We start from the raw sequence: 22,991 nt of genomic DNA, 5'->3' as shown, positions 1-22,991 counted from the left end.
TGTTGGAAATTAGAAAGTGTATTATAGGTTCTTTCATATAATTTTTGAGAACTTGTATCAGGACAGATTGGAAAGAGACTGTAATTGGAAAGGTTTTCTTTTGTGGGTGAAAGGCATTTTTAGTAAAGAAGCAATTGCTAGCATAAGATCTGTTGAAGGAATTTCCCCCAAAAGTTTGGATAGCATATTAAGTCATAGCCCTGTTTGATCAAATATGCCTTCACATATTGCTAAAAGAACTGGGTTGGAATAGAAAAAAAGGTCATGGGTTCAAAACACAAATACATTTAGAATACTGCTAAATACCTCAGTATTTTGTTATGGTCCTTGAATCTTCAGCATCATTTCAAGGAGCCTTCGACTTGAGCCCAAGGGAGCAGTAGATGCCTTGAAGACATCATGATAGGAGGCCCATCTCTTCTGTCGTTTCCTCGTATGTTAACCACAGATGTATCTTTAAGTCTCTTACTCTCCATGAATGTCACGTATAAAAAAAAAAAAAAAACAAGATAAAACTTAAGATTTGAAATCGAGTAGGTAGTTTTGAGATCTAAGAGGGGGGAAAAAACCCTCCAGCACCTAAAACAGATTTTTTTCCCTTAAGAATAACTGCATGTTGCATCCATCAGAAAACAGAAATGGCAGCCTTTTTACGGCTCAGATAAGGTCAGACTGCAGTTTTAACAAAATATATCTTCATGCTTATTCTAATAAGCATCATGTTTGAAAAATAAGCTGGCACCTTTTAAAAGTCACACTATTTTGTCTAGACTCTATAGCAGGAATGCAACGTTACTGGCAAAACAAGGTAGGGAAGTTGAAAAACAAAAAATGCTATAAAATAAAAGAATAAAAAGCACAGATTTATATCAGCTTGTAGTAGCATCTGTGAGGTTGCATATAAGTTTTTAACAGACGCCAGGGATGTTTGTGAACATAAACGTACTGCTTACACATCACATGCTTTACTCCTCTTCTGACATATAGTGATTTTCATTAGTAACCATTTAGTTTCTTGTGAAGATTTTCACGTTATAGTATCTTGTAGATAGAATGGGGATATATTATACCTTATTCAATAAGATAAATACTAGCTTCTTTTAAAGAGTCTTCAAAGTTGCTGAGTAAGTCTGTACATTCTTGCTAGAGTTTTCAAAATGTTTTCTAAATTTCCATTTTAAAAAGTCCTGAAGGGCGCCTGGGTGGCTCAATGGGTTAAGCCGCTGCCTTCGGCTCAGGTCATGATCTCAGGGTCCTGGGATTAAGTCCCGTATCAGGCTCTCTGCTCAGCAGGGAGCCTGCTTCCCCCTCTCTCTCTCTCTGGCTGCCTCTCTGTCTACTTGTGATTTCTCTCTGTCAAATTAATAAATAAAATCTTTTTTAAAAAATAAATAAATAATAAAAATAAAAAATAAAAAAGTCCTGAAGAGTGACTGTCTCCCTCCAGAGTATAATTTCCACCAGCTTCTGATAATGAGAACTTAACAGATATATTTCTCGATACAACAAGGTGTGTTAAAGAAAAGGATTTAATTAGGGGTGCCTGTGTGGCTCAATGGGTGAAAGCCTCTGCCTTCGGCTCAGGTCATTATTCCAGGGTGCTGGGATCAAGCCCCACATCGGGCTCTCTGCTCAGCAGGGAGCCTGCTTCCCTATCTCTCTGCCTGCCTCTCTGCCTACTTGTGATCTGTCAAATAAAAAAATAAAATATTTAAAAAAAATTGTATAAAATAGTGTAAATTACAATAAGATATGAGAGTGTATGACAAAAATTGAAGTTCTTAAAGAGTAAATCCCGGGACGCCTGGGTGGCTCAGTTGGTTAAGCGGCTGCCTTCGGCTCAGGTCATGATCCCAGCATCCTGGGATCGAGTCCCACATCGGGCTCCTTGCTTGCCTCTGCCTGCCACTCTGTCTGTCTGTGCTTGCTCTCGCTTCTCTCTCTATGACAAATAAATAAATAAAATCTTTAAAAAAAAAAAGAGTAAATCCCATTTTGGGGACTGAATATACATCTCTAATGTATAAGTAGCCTGCAAAATGGAGGTAAAGTAGTAATGTGATTTAGTGGATGGTTACATCCCACTGGCCAGTTGTTCACCTTGTGTCTTGCTTTTTGCTCTCTCATCTCCATAACCCCTTGCATTCTTTCTCTAGCTGACATATTTTCCTGTCCATCACGCCAAGTGTTGAGAAATGCTTCCATTTGAGCCATTGTGGCTGCTTGGTGCTTAGGGTTCCTGGTTGCTTGGGGAGCAGGAAGGCAGCAGATTTGACCCTTGATGGGGAAGAGGTCCTTTGCTTTTTCCATCAGTTATGAGCATGTCACTCAATTTTGCATAAACTGAAAGAAGCAGGAACTGGTTGGGTTAGGGTGTTAGCCACCAATCAACTAACTAGTTTGCTTTTGGTACAAAAATGAATAAATCGTTTTCTTTCCAAACCACCTCTTCCACCTGTTTCCTTTATACACTGAATCCTCACTTAGTGGCCAGCCACACCATTTTTAGAGTTGTCATTGGTCCTCGTATCCAAGAACCATGGTTCTTCTTTGTCTCCCTTCTTTCATTCACCGTTCACCAGTGAGCAAGTCCGCCCTCCCATTGCCCTTTGTCTGGACTATTGTTACATTCTCTTAATTGGATTCTCTGCTTCTATTTCCTCGTTTTGGAGCTGCCACTACTGATAATACCTTTCCTTGCCAAAAACCTTTGGTGACTTGGATTTATGCAAAAATTGTGTTCCAGCTTCTTAACATGACTTTAGAAGCTTTCTGCTAATCAGTTTTTCTGGTTTGTGTTAGATTTCCAATAACCTCTGCCCTCCAAACTACAATGACCTATTCTCTGGTTTTCCTTCTTGGGTTACTTCTTTTTCCTGTCTTCATTTTTGGAAATCTTAGATATTTGTCAAGGCCCAACTTAAATGTTTCTTTGTCTAAACCCCTAAATTAGAAATAAATTCCCCTTGCTCTAAAATACTACTAAATTTAAATCTGCTATACTTTTCTCAAAGTAAATGTTATCTTTGGATCTGTAGATATGCTTATATCATCTTTCCTTTTTCTGTGTGAGGCATGGAAAAAACTCATCCTCTGATCAGACTGATTTAGGTTCACTTTCAACTTTGTCCCTTGCTATATAAGTTTGTTTTGCACAGAGCACCTAACTTTTCTCATTCAATTTTCTCAACCTTAAGAAATTTTAAAATAACCTTCTTTTAGGGTCATGAGGATTAAATGATTTGACTTCTATTAAGCACTTAATGCTTTCACATGGCAAGCATTCAATAAATATGCATTCTTTTTTTTTCTTTTATTTGTAAATGTATGATTCTCAATGGTTTATCATTCTTGGCACTCAGGTGGCTATGAGAAAGAATTTACTTCAATTTTCCCAATTATTACCATGAAGTCAAATCAGTAGAAAATTATTTAAGCCTGTGCAGAAGTACTTATGAGTAGGTACTGTCATGGATACAAAAATGTGTACATTATCCTGGCCACTTGTCCCCTCAGAGCTTGCAGTCTATAAATCTGGAGCCAAGGCTTAAATAAAAGAAAAGCGAGGGGCACCTGGGCGTCTCAGTCAGTTAAGCATTCAACTCTTGATTTTGGCTCAGGTCTTAATCTCAAGGTAGTGAGATCAAGCCCTGAATCGGGCTCTGTGCTGGGTATAGAACTGCTTAAGATTCTCTCTTTCTCTCTCCCTTTGCCTCCTCCCCCCATAAAAAGAAAAGAAAAGCTAAATAACTATACATTTTTAATTAGTTAACCCGTGTGGACCATAAATGAAAACCCAATAAGTTGCTTTGTGGTTAAAAGAATGTCCGAACCAGAATAGGATTCAAGGGTAGGTGGTCAACCCAGGAATTGGGAAGTGTGAGTGCAGGGCTGGGGTAGAAGGCAAAGAGGACCTATCACAGTGTGTTCTATAATCACGAGTTCTACCCATCCATTTGGAAAAATGAAGCAATGTAAGAGCTTCCCACCTTAGGAAACGAAGGCAGTGAGAAGTAAAGGTTTAACGGAGTGCAGAACTTGAGAATGTGGCACATATGGGTGCAGATCTGGTTAGGTAAAAGGGAAAGAATGTCTGAGACAGGCCTGTTCAGTATAGGAAAGTTGTGTTCTTCATGGACATCAAAGTCTAACTTGTTTTCATCATTATTTGGTTAGTGCTTTTAATGAAGGCTGATTTACTGACCACCTGTGCCAAATCCAATTCTCAGAGGGCCAATGCTGAGATAGAATTAGGGGTGCAAGTCCTTAATGGGGGAAGCAACTATGTTACCTATGAAAAACAAAAAGAGAAAAAGCAAGATTGGACAGGGGAACCTTTGAGAGTAGGATGTTGATATGACCCCTGTGAGTGGAAAGGGAACAGTAAGAATTGGGCTGGGAGAGCTCAAACTGTGATAGAGTTCTGACAAGAAGCCTCAGAGCAGAGAGTGTACATTAGAAGAGCCCCTTGGGCAGCAATGGCCACACAGTACCCCCACTGTGATCATTGTTTGGCAGGTGTGGCCTAGGAAGACTGTGGCCTTGGCTTACATGCCATAGCTATTCCCGATGGCCCTTGTCACTCGAGGTCATCAAATTACTGCCATCTTCATAGGTGAAAGGTCAGTTCTTTCTGGATGGGACTGGACCTCAGTGGCTGCCACACTACCTTTTCAGTAGTAAAATATCAAAGCCAAATGTCCATGTAAACCTTAGTTCAGATTTAGTGAGGTTTTTTGGAGTGGGGAAGTTGGAGAGCCTGAGCAATTCACTAAAACAATAAAACTTTGTAGAAGCTGTACTTGGCATTGGGTGACTTGCATTATTTGTGTGTAACACATTATTTTTTTATCTGTTAAGAGTGGATAATGATGCTTCTTCCCTACCAACCTCATGAAGTTGGAATAAAACAATATCTAAGAAAGATGAGAAGAAAATGAGTACCATGTGGAAATGTGAGAAGTAATGCAGTGCAATAGAAAGATCTATGGAATTAGAGTAAGGAGAGTCAAGCAGGGCTCTTCTTTTACTGATGGAGAAAGGAAATGATTACTAAATTCAGGAAAGTCACTTAGAAAGTCACTAAAAATGCATCAGGGAGGGGCTCCTGGGTGGCTCAGTTGGTTAAGCATCTGCTTTTGGCTGAGGTCATGATCTCAAGGTCATGGGACTGAGTTTTGCATTGGGCTTCCTGCTCAGTGGGGAGTCCGCTTCTCTCTTCCTCTGCCCCTCACCCCTGTTCATGCCCTCTCCCTTTCTCAAACAAATAATATCTTTAAAAAAAACTAAAATGCATTAGGGAGCTAGATACTTACATTTTTCTATGTTTAGTATGATTACAATGCAAATAATCACTTCCTACTTGATCTTGGTTCTCTTCAGTTTCCCCCTATAAGTTTGTCTTAAACTAAGGATAGTATATATATGTCTACACTTCAAGTGGAAAATATTAACTAGTTATTTTTTATTTCACAGGAAAAAGAAAGATAATATTTAAAAAGTTAACTAGAAAGCAAGTTTTATTTTAGATTAGAGGTTGGCAAACTTTTTCTGTAAAGAGCCAGATAGTAAATATTTTAGGCTTTTATGAGCTCTGTGGGCCACATATGGGTCTCTGCTGCATATTCTTTTTTTTTCTTTCTTTTCTTTATTTTTTTTATAATCCTATAAAAATGTAAAAATCATTCTTAGCTCAAGGACACATAAAAATAGGACCTAGACTGCAAACCTTATTGTGGATGAAGTTCTGCTTAAACTTATTTTTGACTTCAACAAAATTTCAGAAATGGACAGAACCCCAAATTCTATACAATATTAAAAAACATGGATCTTGATGTTATATTGGCATGGGACTGAATCCTGCTTTCATCCTTTATTAGCGATGACTTAGACAGGCACTTAATTACTGGGGTGTTTGGCTTCCTCATATGTAAATGAGACCAATACTACCTGGCTGGGAGGTTGCCTGGAATTAATGGCATAACTTGTGAAAGGTACTTTGCCCAGTGATTATCACATAAGTAGAACCTCAACAAATTTTCTTCCTTTCCTTCCCTCCTTACCTTGTTTGTCAGTATTTCCCAGCCTTTTTTTCTTTTTTGAACTGTTCTGAAAGCATTCTAGACTGTGTTTTTCTACTACTGCATCTTCATAGAAATTCTCACTTTGACCTAATTTGTATCAAATTAATTTCTCAACATTTTGATTACTTGGGACAAATCATTGACTTTCCATATACCAAAATCTCTGCTTACCAAATGCAGTCACTCTTTTATTTCTTCATTAGTGCATCAAGATCTATAATACTGATTAGAGAATTCATCCAGTTCTCATAGAATATAAATATTTTAAGCCAGATGCTGCACTAGTAGATTAAAAACAAACTAAAAAAACAGGGGAGGTTATATTGGGTGTGGTGGGATAGATATTTGTTTGTTCTACCACTGTTTAATAGCATTCCATGATTATTTAAATTCTGCCTACAGCTCTCTATTAAGACCAATAATTATGCACCTGATATTGGAGCACCAAATATATAAAGCATATGTTAACAGATTGTAGACTCCACCTACAGACAATACTACAATAATATGGGGCTCCAGTACCCCATTTTCAACAAAGGCTAGATTATCCAGATGAAAATCAATGAGGAAACATTGGGCTTAAACTACATGTTAGACCAGATGGGACTAACAGACATATATAAGTCATCCCATCCAACCTCAACAGAATACACATTCTTCTTAAGCACACATGGAACATTCTCTAGAATAGATCATATGTTAGGCCACAGAACAAGTATAGTAGAGAACAAATATAGTACTGGAAGTCCTACCCAGAGCAATTAGGCAAGAAAAATAAAGTCATCCACATAGGAAAGGAAGCAGTAAAATTTTTCTCTGTTGGTGATGTGCTATTATATAGAGAAAACCCTAGACTCCACCAAAAAACTATTAGAACTAATAAATGAATTCAGTAAAGTTGCAGGATACAAAATCAGTATACAATGATCAGTTGCGTTTCTGTACACTAACAATGAGCTATTGGAAAGAGAAATTAAAATAACCCCATTTATAATAACATCAAAAAGAATAAAATACTTGGGAATAAATTTAACCAAGAACATGAAAGAACTATGTGCTGAAAACTACAAAACACTAATGAAAAAAAAAAAAAACAAAAACCTGAAGAAGACTTAGATAAATAGAAATTCAATGCTGATGGATTGGAAGAATTAAAATTGTAAAAAGGTCCATGCTATTCAGAGCAATCAATAGACTCAATTTAGTCCTTATCAAATTTCCAGTGGCCTTTTTCCGCAGGAATAGAAAAACAATTCTAAAAGTTGTTTGGAATCACAAAAGATCCTGAATTGCCATAGTCTTCTTGAGAAGGAAGAACAGTGTTGAGGCCTTACACCTCCTGATCTCAAACTGGGTTACAAAGTTCCAGTAATCAGAACAGTATGGTATTAGCATAAGAAGAGACACATAGATCAATGCAACAGGATAGAGACTCCGGAAATAACTCTTGCATATATGGTCAATTAATCTTTGATAAGAAGCTGAGAATATATATATATATATATATATATATATGTATATATATATATATATGTAGGGAAAAGATGATCTCTTAAATGGTATTGGGAAAATGGGACAGCTAATGGAAAAGAATGAAAGTGGGCCCATATCTTACACCATACACAAAAATTAACTCCAAGTGGATTAAAGACTTGAACATAAGATTTGAAACCATAAAACTTCTGGGAGAAAACAGGGAGAAGCTCTTTGACATTGGTCTTCCAGTGATTTTTGGATTTGATATGAAAAGTAAGGGCAACTAAAGCAAAAATCAACAAGTGGGACTACATCAAATTAAAAACCTGTATAGTGAAGGAGATCATCAACAAAATAGGCAATTATGGAATGGGAAAAAACTTTCATAAATCACATATCCAATGAGGGTATATCCAAAATATGCAAAGAACTCCTGCAACTCAATAACAAAAATGAACCAAAACAACCCAGCTAAAAAATGGGCAAAGGACCTGTATGGACATCTTTTCCAAAGAAGACATCCAAATGGCCAACAGGTATATAAAAAGGTATTCTGCATCCCTAAATCATCAGAGAAATGTAAATCAAAACCACAATGTGGTATCAACTCACACCAGTTAGGCTGTTACCAAAAAGAGGAGGTAACAAGTATTGGGGAGTATGTGGAGCAAAGGGAACCCTGGTGCACTGTTGGCGAGAATGCAGACTGGTGCAGCCACTGTGGAAGACAGTATGGAGGTTGCTCAAGAAATTAAAAACAAAACTACCACATGATCCAAGAATCCACTTCTGGGTGTATATCCAAAGGAAATGAAATCATTATTTCAAAGAGGCGTCTTTACCATGTGTCCAGTGCAGCAATATCCAAATGAATTACTTACTGTATTCTGAGTCAAGTGGTTGGCATATGTTTTTTTTTTTTTTATTATACTATTAGCTTCTTGTCTTTAGCTTAACTGAACTTCAGGTAATTTTCTTTGTATTATAGGACCCTGTCCTTTTTTTAAGAGCATTTACCTTAGAAAACATGAAACTGTAAGCTTTTTCTCTGTGCCTCTGAGATGTAAATCTTTTCCCAGCCTCTTGTCCATTTTGTAACCAGGAATGTCTTTGTCACGGACCTGGGAGCCATCCCTTTAAAATGTTGTGATTAAGAAAGATTGTGCCCTTATCCCCTTGACTCTGAGAAAGGGTGGGAACCTACACACCAATTAACAACATGGACAGCCCTAGTCACGCTGACCAGCCTTCCTTTAACCTCCTGCAGTTAGTTCACTACCTCACCCCCTGCACTTTAAAACTTACCCATTTTTTGTTTTAGCAGAATTGAGTTCAAACTCCCCACCCAGTTGCAGCAGTCTCTCTCTCTTATTCAGTAGCTTTGAATAAAGTCTTCCTTGTCTGTGTAGCTTGTCCAGTGCAGTTTCCCTTTGACAGTGATTGAGAGTGAAGACTCTGGTGTCAGACTCTGCCTCCACCTTATTACACAAATCAAATAATCTCACTAAGCTTCAGTTTGTCCTGGAGTAAAATGGAGGTGATGGTACCTACCTACAAAATTTTAACCTCTTAGCATGCTACCTGAAGCATATTAGGCACTCCGTAAGTTTTAGGTCTGACGTGTGTGTGTGTGTGTGTGTGTGATTAATGACTACCTGAAAAACTTCTTGATAGGTCTTTTTTTTTTTATTTAATTAATTTTTTTTTAAATTTCAATTCAATTTAGTGAACATATAGAGTATTATTAGTTTTGGGGGTAGAATTTAGTGATTCATCAGTTGCATACAACACCCAGTGCTCATTACATTAAGTGCCCCCCTTAATGTAATTAAGGTAACCCAGTTACCCCATCCCCCAACCTCCTCCCCTCCAGCAACCCTCAGTTTGTTCCCTAGAGTTGAGTCTCTTATGGTTTGCCTATAGTAAATAGTAGTAAATTACTCTAGTGTATTTAAAATGTTTCCATTTGCTGAATTACCAGTATATATGTTTGCAGGGTATCTACTTTGCAAAGTGAAGTCTGTTTGGTTCTTGAACTAAATAGAGTGCATGATAAATAGTGAGAGCAAGCAACCAGTTACACATCTGATCCTGGAGTCTAGTTATTTAGGGCAGAGGGATGGGTTACTTCTGAGGCCATGTTGAGAAATAGTGTCTGTGGGCGAGGGAGAGAAAACTGAAATACCATGTTTCCAGACACTCCAGCAAGCTATATTCTCCATCAAATGAAGAAAACTCTGCTGTTTATATTTTGAAGGTCAAATTGTCTCCTTCTTCGGCTATCATAAAACCAAAAACCTAGATTAAAACTCAACACTAAATTTTCTTTTAATAGGTATTATATTTTAAAGCACAAGTTGTATTGCAATACTCTGTTGTCTTGAAGCTGTATCAGGAAATGTTGCCTCAGTCCCCCTGTTTTAAAGAAATACATGTGAAACAACACATTTAAGAATTTTAAACTGCTTTGTTTTGGGAAGGAGCCTGGTAACGTAGTTGGGAACTACTCTATTCTGGCTACACATGAGGATGAATGTCTAGTCCTGTCAGTTCCCTATTCAGGGCATGCTGTATCTGTAAAACTACTTCTCCCCCATCTTTCTCTCTCCAAAAGTAATCTGAGAAAAATTCACTTGAATTGCCATCTGACTTTTAACAATCTATATTCTGTTTGGAGACCCGGCTTGCAATTCTGACTGACTTACAAAGATAACAGTGATGATATGGATCGGTCTGAAAGGCCAAAAGTACTGCATTGATGTTCCATCTTAAATACGGGCAACATGGTGGTGGGGTTTTTTTTGTTGTTGTTGTTTTTAAAGAGTCATCACCTCTTATAGTCTGTTCACTGTTTTTATACTTCTTGTTAATGGAGTTTCCTATAACATTAGGTTTATGTTTTTAGATTGTTTGCTCTCCTCTCCCCTCCCTGCTTAAAACATGTTTATGTTTAAGGGAGGGATTGTAAGAAAAGGCAGGCCTTGTAAGCTGTATGAATATGGATTTAAAAGAAAAAAAAACAATCTATTGTAGTTTATGATGTCTAGATGCCCACCTAGAGGGAAGAGAATTTAGAGTAAAATAAAAAGGACTAAAATCTAAGTCAACTCAGAAACAAGATATACCCATGATGAAGTAAGGATTGAAGCTGGAAAGTTGTTATGGCCCCCAGTTGTATATATTTTATCCTGAGGCACCATTTGGTTTAATAAAATGTAGATCTGAGGCTGTTCTGAACCTATCCGTTTCTTAAGACTTAATTATAAAGGTTATATTTTCAGAGGACAAAAGCATTACTCATTTCTCTGTTCATGTCTTCCAGGTTTATCTTGCAGATTATGGACTTTGCTACAGATATTGTCCCAATGGGAACCACAAACAGTATCAGGAAAATCCTAGAAAAGGCCATAATGGGACACTAGAGTTTACCAGCGTGGATGCCCACAAGGGAGTAGGTAGGTTTCTTCTTTTTCTTAATTTTATTTCGGAAAAATGATTAAAGAGTAATAAGGCCCATGAAATGACCTTTGCATAGTCAGTTTGAAAAGTAAGAACATTGCCAAGATTTTTATAGAAAGTAGTGAATTCCTGTATGTCAATGAATATTTCTTCTACCAGAGGGAAGAGACAGAGATTGTGAAAAGTGAGAAGGGTGCAACAGGGTGTCAAGTAAGCAAAACTTGATGCTGATTTGGGGCAGAAAATCAGTAGTTTGTATAGGTTAAACTTGGAGGTCAGCAAGTGAATTTGTATGCTGTCACTAGTATTAAAGATTTGGTAAAGGTGCACATGGGAAGAATTATTCCTGTTTTTCACCTGGTCCTTATCAGAGTTTTAGAAGATACCATCTCTCAACAATAAGGAAATCTCTTCTGAAACTATAAAGTGTTAACTTGTGGAAATCTCTCCTAGTCGCTTTTCATATATCTTACTTATTTAAACTCACTTTGATGGTATTGGAAACACATTTGCAGGTAAATTACATACATAGTCCTTTTATTGGATATTGATTGTACTGCCTTGCATTCCAAGGCAGACTTAATTCAACAATTCCCTAATTAGTTAAAGTCATAACCTATGTCTTGTATTCATTTACCATTAATTAAACCTTAGCTGTTTATTACACTGCAGTCCAAATCCAATAGCCGACCCAGAAAGCCATGGAAAAGGAAGTAGGAGGTCAATATTGAAAATATATGGTGCAGAGTCCCACTGATGGTTGCTTTGTTCACAATCAATATGGTCAATGCAACTGTACTTTCTTAGTTGCTCTGTCAGCAAGACAAAAAGTCAATTCTAATGTTATGCTAGTAAAAAAAAAAATGGTGATTATTGAAAAAGTTTGCCTTTCAAAATTATATTCTTTGTAAACTTTATTTATATAAGTATTTTCAAATATACTAAACCATAAAAATAATTTAAAAACAGCTTCGAAAGGACCCCGTGTCACTAAAAGGTAATTACACATTTGCACTTGTTAATGGCTGTTGAACTGTTACCCTAAACTGATACTTTCTGATGAATTTTAGTTGGTGCAAACAACTGTATATTACTGCCTTTTCTATTAAAAGGACCATCGGCCATATAATGTGGGGGGTCTTGATCATTTTCCAGAGCAGTTAAAACCCACACTAGTTTAAGGTAAGCCAGTGAAAAAGTGAAACAGGTGTGTCAGTTGCATACCTTCCTTACAGGAAGAATCATAGGTTAAATTTTCTGAAGTGAAAATTACTCTTTATATTCCTGATCAGAGTAACGGGAACCACTACATTTTTTTTTTTTTTTCAAGAATAAGAGAGTTGGAAAAGTAATGATCACAAGAAATTTAGTAATATTGTATAATTTTTCACCATTTACATTGTTAATGAGTTCAGTGAGCATTTAAAGATATAAATGGGACATAGCTTTAATTAAGAAATGTAAGAGTCGAATGCTTACTGATACATTTTTTTTTTCAGTTTAAAGTTCTTTCACTCCAAGTGAAAGCCAGATTTATTAGTATGGAAGAATTTGCAAAAACCCAGAAATACTTTTTTCATTGCAGTATAACTGGAAATTCATCATACAGATTCTTAAGCATTGGCCCAGGCATGTTAAATGACATTCACTTATGGTTGGGCCCCTTATTACTATAACTGATAGCTCTCATACTGAAGCTCTTTGATATTAACTATTATATTAAAAGTGCTAAGAAACCATTGTGATTGCAGAATGGGAAGTAGAATTGTTACATGTTAGTTGAATCAGTGTTTGGACTATGGTAATTCTAAACGTCTTCTACAGTCATTACGTTGTTCAGGGCTTTTCATTGTGCTGTCTTCAAGAACGATTTAAACCGTTTTTTATTCTGGAGTCCATTTAAGTTTTTTTCCTCCCTAAATAATAACACATGTTGATGAGTTGGGTAGATTTCACCATGCTAGGTCTCTGGGGAGAAGACTGAACTGAGAATGATGGTAGAAAGATGGTATTACTTCCTGGGAGGACAGTTCAGGGAAGTGCCTATATTACATATTTTTGGTATCTGCTAGAAAGTTGTATGCTGGAGTGAATAATTCATTTTTATCAAGGTTTCACAGGATTCTTATAAAAAGTAGATTCCCGGGCACCTAGTGGCTCAGTGGGTTAAAGCCTCTGCCTTCAGCTCAGGTCACTATTGCAGGGTCCTGGGATCGAGCCCCAAATTGGGCTCTCTGCTCAGCAGGGAGCCTGCTTTTCTCTCTCTCTGCCTGCTTCTCTGCCTACTTGTCATCTCTGTCTGTCAAATAAATAAATAAAATCTTTAAAAAAAAAAAAGTAGATTCCCTTACTTCATTTAAAATAGAACTTACACTAAACTTCTAGGTATATTTCTATCTACTTAGACCTATATGTAGATACAGATGTCTACATAGATATACATATATATACAGTTAACCTTGAAGAAAACAAGGGTTAGGGGTGCTGACTCCCCATACAGTTAAAATTCCATGTATAGGGGCCCCTGGGTGGCTCAGTGGTTTAAGCCTCTGCCTTCAGCTCAGGTCATGATCTCAGGGTCCTGGGATTGAGCCCCACATCGGGCTCTCTGCTCAGCGGGGAGCCTGCTCCCCCCCACCTCCTGCCTTCTGCCTACTTGTGATTTCTATCAAAAAAATAAATAAAAATCTTTAATAAAAAAAAAATCCATGTATAACTTTTGACTCCCCCAAAATTTAACCACTGATAGCCTACTGATAACCAGAAGCCTTACCAGATAACAGCCAATTAACACATTTTTTTTTTAAAGATTTTATTTACTCAGTTGACAGAGCACAAGCCGGGGAGCTACAGGCAGAGGGGGAGAGAGAAGCAGGCTGCCCGCTGATGCTTAACCAACTGAGCCACCCAGGCACCTAGCACATTTTTTTTTTCTGTTATATGTATAACATACTGTATTCTTACAATAAAGTAAGCTAGAGAAAGAAAATGTTACTAAGAAAATCACAAGGAAGAGAAAATACATTTACAGTGCTGTAAAAAAAATCTGCATATAAGTGGACCCAGGCAATTCACATTCACGTTTTTAAGGGTCCACTATATACGCATACGTGCATACATGCATGCGCATAAACACACGTACATACATAAATACATATAAATATGTATCTTTGCTGAAGTTTTTATATGCAGATTCAGTCTGATATATAAAGTGAAGGGTTTGATATCCTCAAATGTTTGAATGCCATTCATTCCTAACGTTTTGCCTTTAACTTTCCAAAATAAAACATTTTACTTTAGGAATTTATTAGAAATGAAATAATCATTTAGTCATTTCTAGACACCAGAATAAACAGGGCCATAAATCCTGTAGTTAAATGTAGAAGGTCAGATTCATAAATATTCACGTGTTTACTTTCAGCACAGTCACTATGTAGTTTAATCTCAGAAAAATCTTTTCTATAGCAGTCCAGCTGGGAGATCAAATAAATAGTGAGAAAGATAATGCGAAGGAAAACATAAAGAGCAAAACAAGTTATCTCTAGGAAATAGAACCTCCAGTTGTCAACACAGTTGCTGTATGTCAGGTCAGGCCCAGGGAAATATTTAAGACTCAGTGGAAGACTTGACTAAGGAATTAGCCACTTAACAGAGACCATTCACCTATCACATCTCTCCTACTTGCTCTAGTGCGTACTCAGAAACCAGAACCGACTCTCATTCTTCTGTGGGTTAGTTGGGTTTTTCTAATGAAGGAGTTGTAGAAGGTACCAATCACCAGTTTCCCTTAGCATTTTCTAGTTCAACTTTACGTAGAAGGAAGGCAGCTTGTATCATTACAAACCAAAATGTATGAATAGAGATAGATAGACACGGCCAGATCGGGGAACGACCGTCCCCGGGACTGTATGCCTTTTCAAAATTGCAGTTATTCTTCCAGACTCAATTCTCTTGTATGACCTAGAGGTATTTTCTGAGTGGCTGAAATGCTTCATTTAGTGTAAAATTAGAGTAATATACATTCGGTTTATCTCTCTCTTCTATTATTAATTTTTTCTTCTTCATAAAAACTAACGTGTATAAACATTGACATATTTTGAGCTTGTTGCCTGATAATTAAAGAGAATTATATCTGTGTCAAATGTACTATTTTAAAATTTGTTACATTCTTAGTAATGTTAAAAAGCAATATTTGGATCAATGTGTGGTATGGATTTTTGTAGATTTTTCTACTCACTGAGGCATGCAGTCAATACCTAATTTCTCTAGAGATATACTGCATTTAACATATTGAGCTTTTTTAAATACTTCAGACCTCTGCATTGAGTGTATAATACCTGTTTTAATTTGACATCATTGATGACCATAAAATATGATATCTAAATTGCATTTTAAATGTCCATTTGTTTGTGTAATATATTCAGTATCAAGGAAAGAGATATATACTTTTTTTTATTTTTTTTTTTTTTTTTGCCAATTGCTACGGTAGATGAAATCCAAGGCTTGTGTTATTTTTTGCACAGTTCCCTTTCACTCTAATCTAGCACTCCAGCTTATAAAATATATGTGAAATAAACTGAGAGTGTATTTTTATGTTACCAAACTTGAGGAAATGATGTAGTTTACACAATATTTATCTCCTCAAACAATAATTCAAAAAAGGGAACCCATTTTTCAATTATGATATTAAGGTAAATGATCAAGCTTGAATCCTGTTAATAGTCAGAAAGCAAACCATTGATTTCTATTTTTAGGTAAATTTACTTCTAAAAATAGTCCTTGGTTGACTATAAATAAAAAGTAGTGAAGACACTATTCATTCTACATGGCATAACTCAATTTTGACATTCAGCCATGACTTTTAAAGCCTTAATATAGGTCTTGAACTATTTGGTTGAGATAATAATGCACATTGGCCAAATGTAAGATACCTTTGTGGAATTTAAGAAACAAAATAAACAAGCTAAGGGAAAAAACAAAAAACAAAAAACCAGAAAGAGAGGCAAACCAGGAAACAGACTCTTAACTCTAGAGAACAAACTGATGCTTACCAGAGGGGAGATGGTGGGGGAAGGGAGGGCCAGAATGGGTACATAAAAGTAAAAGTAAACAAAACAAGACAAAACAAAAACACCTTTGCTCTGTTGAATAACTATACCTAAGCCTCACACAATAGTGTTTCATTAAAAAAGAGAACAACTAAGTTTTAAAATTTTAAAGGTACTAAAAGAATAAGAAGACCTGAGTTTAATGTTTTATTTGAAATGTGACATATTGCATTCTGTTTTCCTAATATCCTTTTTGAAAGTGTAATAAATCGTGGCCACCGTGAAATTTTTCAGCTCTTTATACATCTTAAGTCACAAAATAGAGTAACATAAGTTATTAGTAGGGAATGGAAGAGTAAACTAAATTGTTCTGCACATAGTCACCGTTCACTTTTTCAGGTGAGCATCTCAGTCAGACGTTTTCTCCCTTCTTAGGTCATTTCAGGGCGCATAAACTAGTATTTCGAGCATTCCGGTCCTGTCTTCAGGCAGAAGTTTTCAAGTTCACTGTATTATTTCCTACCAAATCCCGTTTTCCTTCATCCTTCATATTACTCTATATAAAAATAAAACCAAACAGAAAACACTTTAGGCAAATAATCGGATCCATTTGGGGATTAACCTTTATGCTTTCTTCTCCCCCCACCCATGTCTGTTGCATTCCATTTGGTGACCTGGTCCCAGATATGTTTACTCCAGTTTGTCTTTAGAATAAAGACCCATTCTCTCAGTTAGCTTCTCTTGTTCTCTCACCAGCTGAGCTGATGGTATCCAGTGTACCCTCTGAACACTGGATAAAGTCATGTTTTAACCAGACACCCTTCTTTATCAGAATGAAATAGGTTTTTTGTTTTGTTTTGTTTTGTTTTGTTTTTTAATATTTTATTTGTTTGTTTGTTTCTTTGTCAGAGAGAGAGACGCACAAGCAGCAGAAACGGCAGGCAGGGGAAAAGCAGGCTCCCCACTGAGCAAAGAGCCCATGTGGGACTCGATCCTGGGATCCTGGGATCATGACCTGAGCGGAAGGCAGACACTTAACGGACTGAGCCACCCAGGTGGCCCAGAATGAAACTTTGTCAAAGAAACCGTGTGGTGACAGGACAGTTGCATGGATAGTCTTGTTAGTGCTGCACCTCAGACCTTGGTTATTCCCTGCCAAACAACCATATGTCTTTTGGTGTGTTAAGTTAAAATTCCTGCCTCAAGTACTCCCCTAACTATACAAGTAGTTTATGTAATGCAGTTTGAATGGTGTTAAAACTAAGGGGAGAGGCAAAGTAATTGTTAGATGGAGATCTGGATTACAATGCAGAGCTCTGTCAGCTTTTGCTTCGTGATTCTAAACAAGTTGCTTAACTTCTCTGAGCTTCTACTTTCTTATTTATCAACAGGCTTAAATAGTACTTTATATTATTGTTAGAATGATTAACTGAAATAATATAAAAGCGTTAAAGTGTCTGGCACAGTAGCAGATCCATAAATCATGTCAGTTGTTTTTATTTTAATTAAGCATTCTAGTATCCTCTGTTCCTGGAATCTGGTTTCTAATGAGATAGAATTCAAGTCCCCACCCATGCCTTTTTTTTTTAAGCTCTTGTTACTCTTGACAGTACTTTGTAATTTAGAAATTTTTAAACAATGGAGAACACAACAGACTTTCAGTGAAGAGTCATTTGCTTTGCTCCACATTAATAAGCTAAATAAAAGCTAGATGCTAAATTATGTTTTAAAACTAACATGGGAGTATAGGGGAAAAGTATTAATAACTAAATCATGCTACATTTCTAAGCAGTGCCATCATAAGTAAGAGTTTGATTTTTTTTTAGGAAATCTATGTGAAAATATACTACTGTTAATGATTACATTAATTATCAAATTGAACTGAAGAACTTTATGTATTATAATAAATTACACAGAGACCAAATTCTACAGAAACAAAATAGTTAATAATATATTTCAACTTCCAAACTAAAAGGATTTTTATAGCTCTATATTAATCATTCTCTTCAAATATAATCCTTATTTTTTTATTTTTACCATTTTATTTAATTTTTTTTCAAATGCATAGGAAATAATCGACTAGTATAATACATATCCAAATACCCAATTCCTGGCTTTATAATTATTATCTTTTTGTCATATCATCTATGTCTTGAGGATGTAGTTTAAAGTCAATTAAAGGTATATGATCAATTCATTGTGTTAATTACACATAAACGGAGATGCTAATATTGCCATCTAGAATATTTATTTTTAAGTAGTTTAACAGGTATTAAGATGACTACTCTGTACAGTAGATAGAAAGAAGACTAAATCATTGGTAGAGTCTTGGATTTGAACATCATTAAAACACACAGAACTTTGCAATTTGTTTCTCTGGGAGGGAATTTCAGGGAGAGGTCTCTCTTTAATGGTGGGAAAGAGTGACTGTAGGATTTTTTTTTTTTAGCATTACATGTATTTTAATGGAAATAGTAGTAAAACATTTACCTAACCATAGTTATCAATATATATGGGCAATAAAAAAAATAAAGGTTGAAAAATGTGATAATATATATTAAGTAGATAAGACCAAACTATAATAGTGAAGTAAAGTTAACTCTCAAGGGGCTATTTCAGATGAAGACCAGTTTATGAAAGATTGGCTTCAGAAGTCTAAATGACTTGTCATTACTTACAGCTTCATATCCGTTCATCCCTCCGTTGGAGGAGGGGGGAAGTGACTGGAAAGGTTTATTCCATTTTAATTCTGATTATTTTTCCTCAAAGAATCTCTTGTGTGTAGCCTATGTCATCCAAACAGGTGCCAGAATATGTTTTGTTTTGTTGTTTTTGTTTTTTTTTTTTTTTGAAAATTAGAGGATGTGAATTTTTTTTAAGTGGTGGCAATCAGGAATTGCCATGATCGAAAAGGAACTTGTGCACACATCTGTGCAAATGGAGCCGTTCCATTATTAGGGGGAGATTTATTACTGAAGAAATCAGGACCAAACAGCATGGTAGAGATTGTGTTTTTATTTTAATAGGAGAGCCAAGTCTTGCATTAGGACATTGTCGAAGCTTGTGAGAAAAGCAGACGGTGCCCCTGGGACTCTAGCATTCTGCTAGATTGAAGGGCCTTTAATAATCCAACACTCTAATAGCAGTTAGGATAGACTCTGTGGAACGGCTAATCTTGTCTTCTGCTTTTATAATAACTCATGTGTGGTAACCAAAAGTAGTTACGATGTGCTCACATCTTCTTAGGTGACTTTTTAAATTAAAAACCAAGTTTACAGAGAGACTTTTCAGAGTTTATTTAATGAAAGATAATAAAATAGGATACCTATTTACAGCAGGTTTAATAGCCACACATTGCACTTAGATGATTTTATATCCCCCCACAGATGGACAAACATTCAAGTAAGGGCAGAAATGTAAATACCGGCCTATTGTGTTAGAACAATTTGGAATGGTTATTACATTTGGTGGGATCTCATTAATGCTTTAATTGTTATTCCAATAATAGTTGTTCTATTTTGACTTTTACATTAGATTCCACTATCTTTTCAAATAAGATACCTTGAAAAAACACAAGAATCATGATAAAATTAGTCTACAGCACTTAATAGTCTGATATAAATGGCATCTACAGTGGCCTGAAAATGTTCTGTATTTTTTGATGAAAAGCCATCCTATTTTGAATTCTGAACGCCTCTGTGTGGCTTCTAGATCTATGTCCAGCTACCCCTGCACACCATCATCTCACGGTTACATTTTTCTGTTCAGGCTATTTGACCAGAATTTCAGCTTAGCACTATTTATATCTAAAAATATTGGTTAAAATTTTAAGAACGCTGTGCCCAAAAAACAGTAGGTGTTTTTTTCATCCCGTACTTCCCATTTAATTGCAGACTTTTGAGGCAGACCTGTGTTTCCATCCTGCACACTAGATGGCAGTTTTGTCATATTCTTCCAGCTTTCAGCGCTCCTTGCGGGAGTGGAGCAGGAAAGGCCATCAATGTTTAGTCTGCACTCCGAGGGTCTCCGCGTGACCAGTGCAGACCCCATGGACTTCCTGGAACATATGTTAGCAATTTAGCCGCAGACATTTATTTCTTTGTTTTACTGCTTGGCTCTTTGAGAAAGTGTCGGTGCCAGGTTATGGGTTGTCTGGATCATGTCAGAGGCCATGGAGATCAAGTTCATGTGACAGGCCAGACGAAGGAAGGATGAAGTTGGAGGAGGCGAGGAAACTGACCCTTACTTTCAACAGCCACAAGTCACTGCCTGTCTGTGGACTGTGGCCAAAAGCCCAGGCGTCTAAGTTTTCATCCAGCTGAACAAACAAAACACGTTTGCCCATTTGGCTTTTTCATATTTCATCAGCAGTAGTTCATTCGGTGATTTCTCTAGGTCTCAAAACTTGCTTGTCCCTCCTGTTTCTCTCTCCATGCTTCCTCCGCCTGCAGCCCTGTCCAGAAGGAGTGACCTTGAGACCCTCGGCTACTGCCTGCTGCGCTGGTCCTGTGGGGGGCTGCCCTGGGAGCGGAGCCTGCGGGACCCTGTGGCCGTGCAAACTGCTAAAACAAAGTACGCATTTGCAGGTATTCCAGCCCGGAGGTTAGGGGCTCGGAAGGGACACATTCAAGGGCATTACTAGCCATTCACCCAGTATGATAATCAAAGCAAATTTCTGAAATCTGAAAAACATGTTTTGAAAGACCAAACGCCTGACCAACTTCACATCAGTTAAGGTAGCACCTGTGGGGTCACCCGCACGTGCGCTGTGACGTGGAATGTCAAGTGAAGTGTTTGTTCTTTTATGCGGTGTTTTCCAGAGCTAAATTCTGGGTGGTGGTGTTTTCAAGGAAGGGTCGTTTCAAATCAGCGTTGTACAAGTACGTGGAGGTAGTCTGCATTGGGTGTGATTGCTATTAACTGTGGGAAGCGACAGTGAGGCGGGACAGAGAGGGCTTGTATTTTTTAAGTGAGAGCAACTTACCTTTTAATTCTGTGTCTTGGAGGGAGTGTGTTTTGTTTCTTAAGGAAGAAACAAAACTTTTACAGGAAGTGTTCCTATTAGAGATAATATTGCAGCCACATAAACGCTTTTAATATTCCACATTCAATTTTTATCACTTAGAATGTGTTAGCATGAGAACTAGGTCAGACAGAACAGATTATGTTACTATTTTGCTAATTTCTCACTGATAAGGCCTACAGGAAAGCAATCGCATGCCGCTCAGAATAGCCAGTTTTCATTATATACTAAGATATGCTCAACAGTAGTTGTCCGCAGATACAATACTGCTATTGGAAAAGGCAGCTGTGTTTGAAGTAAGGTGAGTCACAACAGAAATTTACAAAAGGCAAGCTGATCCATAGAAAGCAGTCTTCAGATTCACTGTGCTCTCAGTTCTTAACACAGAGGGCCTAGCCTGCAGATGCGGAGTAGTACAGTTTACATTTGTAAACACCGACATAGTATATGAAGTATTTCTCCGCTTGGAATCTTGATCATCCCAGTCCCTTGCCCCAAACGAACACATTTATATAAGTCAATATTAGAACCATCTAATCAGTTATTTACTGCAGTGATTAATGTGCTCGTATTAACCAACAATTTTCAATATATGGGTCAAGTCAAAGCACAGTAATGGGCATATATAAACAATCTCAGTATCCAGTTTTTCACCTCAGTTCACCTGATTTGAATAATGTGCTATATTTAAAGACTTGGATTTTAACTCTGATGATTTTATGTATTTTTCTCTTTTAATAAGACAACTGTGATTTGTTTTAGTCTTTTATCCATATTCACATATAGATGCATTCTGTGCTGATAGCTAAAGAATATGCCTACATGTGTATATTCAAATATGATAATAGGGTATCATGCAAAATAATAAAATATAATGCTAATAAGCATAACTTCCATTTATATTTTGGGCACCCTTACATTAATATCTTCATTTTGATTTGATTAATATAAATCTGTTAAGCAATAAAGCTAATATGTAGTGAAGTTTATAATTAAGGTAAACTATAGACATTTTTAAACTTCGGCTAGTAAGTAATGTATAATCATAAGTCATTCAACTTCTAAGAAGGTGCACTCTGAATTTCCTTGTAAGGGCCTGCTTGCATATACGGCTGTGATACCGTATCTCCCTCATGCCCTTTATTTTCCTGACGTGGGGTGACACCAGATCAGTGCATTTCTTGTTGCAATTCTGCCTGTGCCCGAGTTTGTCAGTCAGACAGTCCTATCAATAATTTTAGTTGCATGTTTATATACTGGTGGCTGAGGCAAATTAATAGAACTGTGCTTGTTTCATCTAAAGCACTAGAAGGGATTAGAATAATGACTTTTCTTGTTTGTTTTGTGGTTTGAATATTACTTGTTAACCCATTGAATCATAGAATAGCGTAAAACACTGCCCAATGGAGAACAGTATACATAAATAATTAAATAATTTGCCCCTTCCCAAGGGTAAGTACCTGAGGAAGAATCTCCTGAAAATCCTGATACAATTTTCCTGATTTTTTATCCTGTTTTTAAGAAAAAAAAAGTCACGATAGATTTCCCTGCTTCTACATTTCTGCATGTCCAGACTTTGAATGAAAGCATTTATACTATAAATCTACATTCAGTTTTTAGCTAATTGATATAAAACTGGTCAGTGAGAATTGAAGGATCTCCCTCCCCCACCTCCACTTACCCTCTTTCCCCTTCCAGGTGGGTGAAAAAAAAAATATTTAAAGGCATGACAATACAGGTGACCCACCAACAGAGAACTTGAGTTTTGCTTCCTAATCAAGACAGTGAATCACAGGATCGTAAACAAATTCATTGAATCTTACTCTATTTTGTTTTAGTCTGTTGGATGAGCTTCCTGAGTCAGTGCTTAAATGGGCTCCTTCCGGAAGCAGCTGCCGTAAG

General features: G+C 36.8%; 1 protein-coding gene across 4 annotated transcripts in view; it reads left to right on the top strand.

The window, feature by feature from the left end:
- The window catches only part of VRK2 (VRK serine/threonine kinase 2), a 119,824-nt gene that overhangs the window by 72,638 nt on the left and 24,195 nt on the right, over positions 1 to 22,991 (top strand). For all 4 annotated transcript variants that reach the window (XM_082744354.1, XM_082744353.1, XM_082744356.1 and 1 more), the window contains 3 exons: positions 10,882 to 11,014; positions 20,518 to 20,638; positions 22,928 to 22,986. In XM_082744354.1, the coding sequence (XP_082600480.1) occupies positions 10,882 to 11,014; positions 20,518 to 20,638; positions 22,928 to 22,986 (313 nt within the window). The remainder of the gene's footprint in view (positions 1 to 10,881; positions 11,015 to 20,517; positions 20,639 to 22,927; positions 22,987 to 22,991) is intronic.

Source organism: Mustela nivalis, assembly GCF_964662115.1.
Source record: "Mustela nivalis genome assembly, chromosome: 8".
Classification (NCBI taxonomy): domain Eukaryota; kingdom Metazoa; phylum Chordata; class Mammalia; order Carnivora; family Mustelidae; genus Mustela; species Mustela nivalis.
The sequence above is the reverse complement of the archived record's forward strand: the minus strand, read 5'-3'. Positions and strand labels throughout refer to the sequence as shown.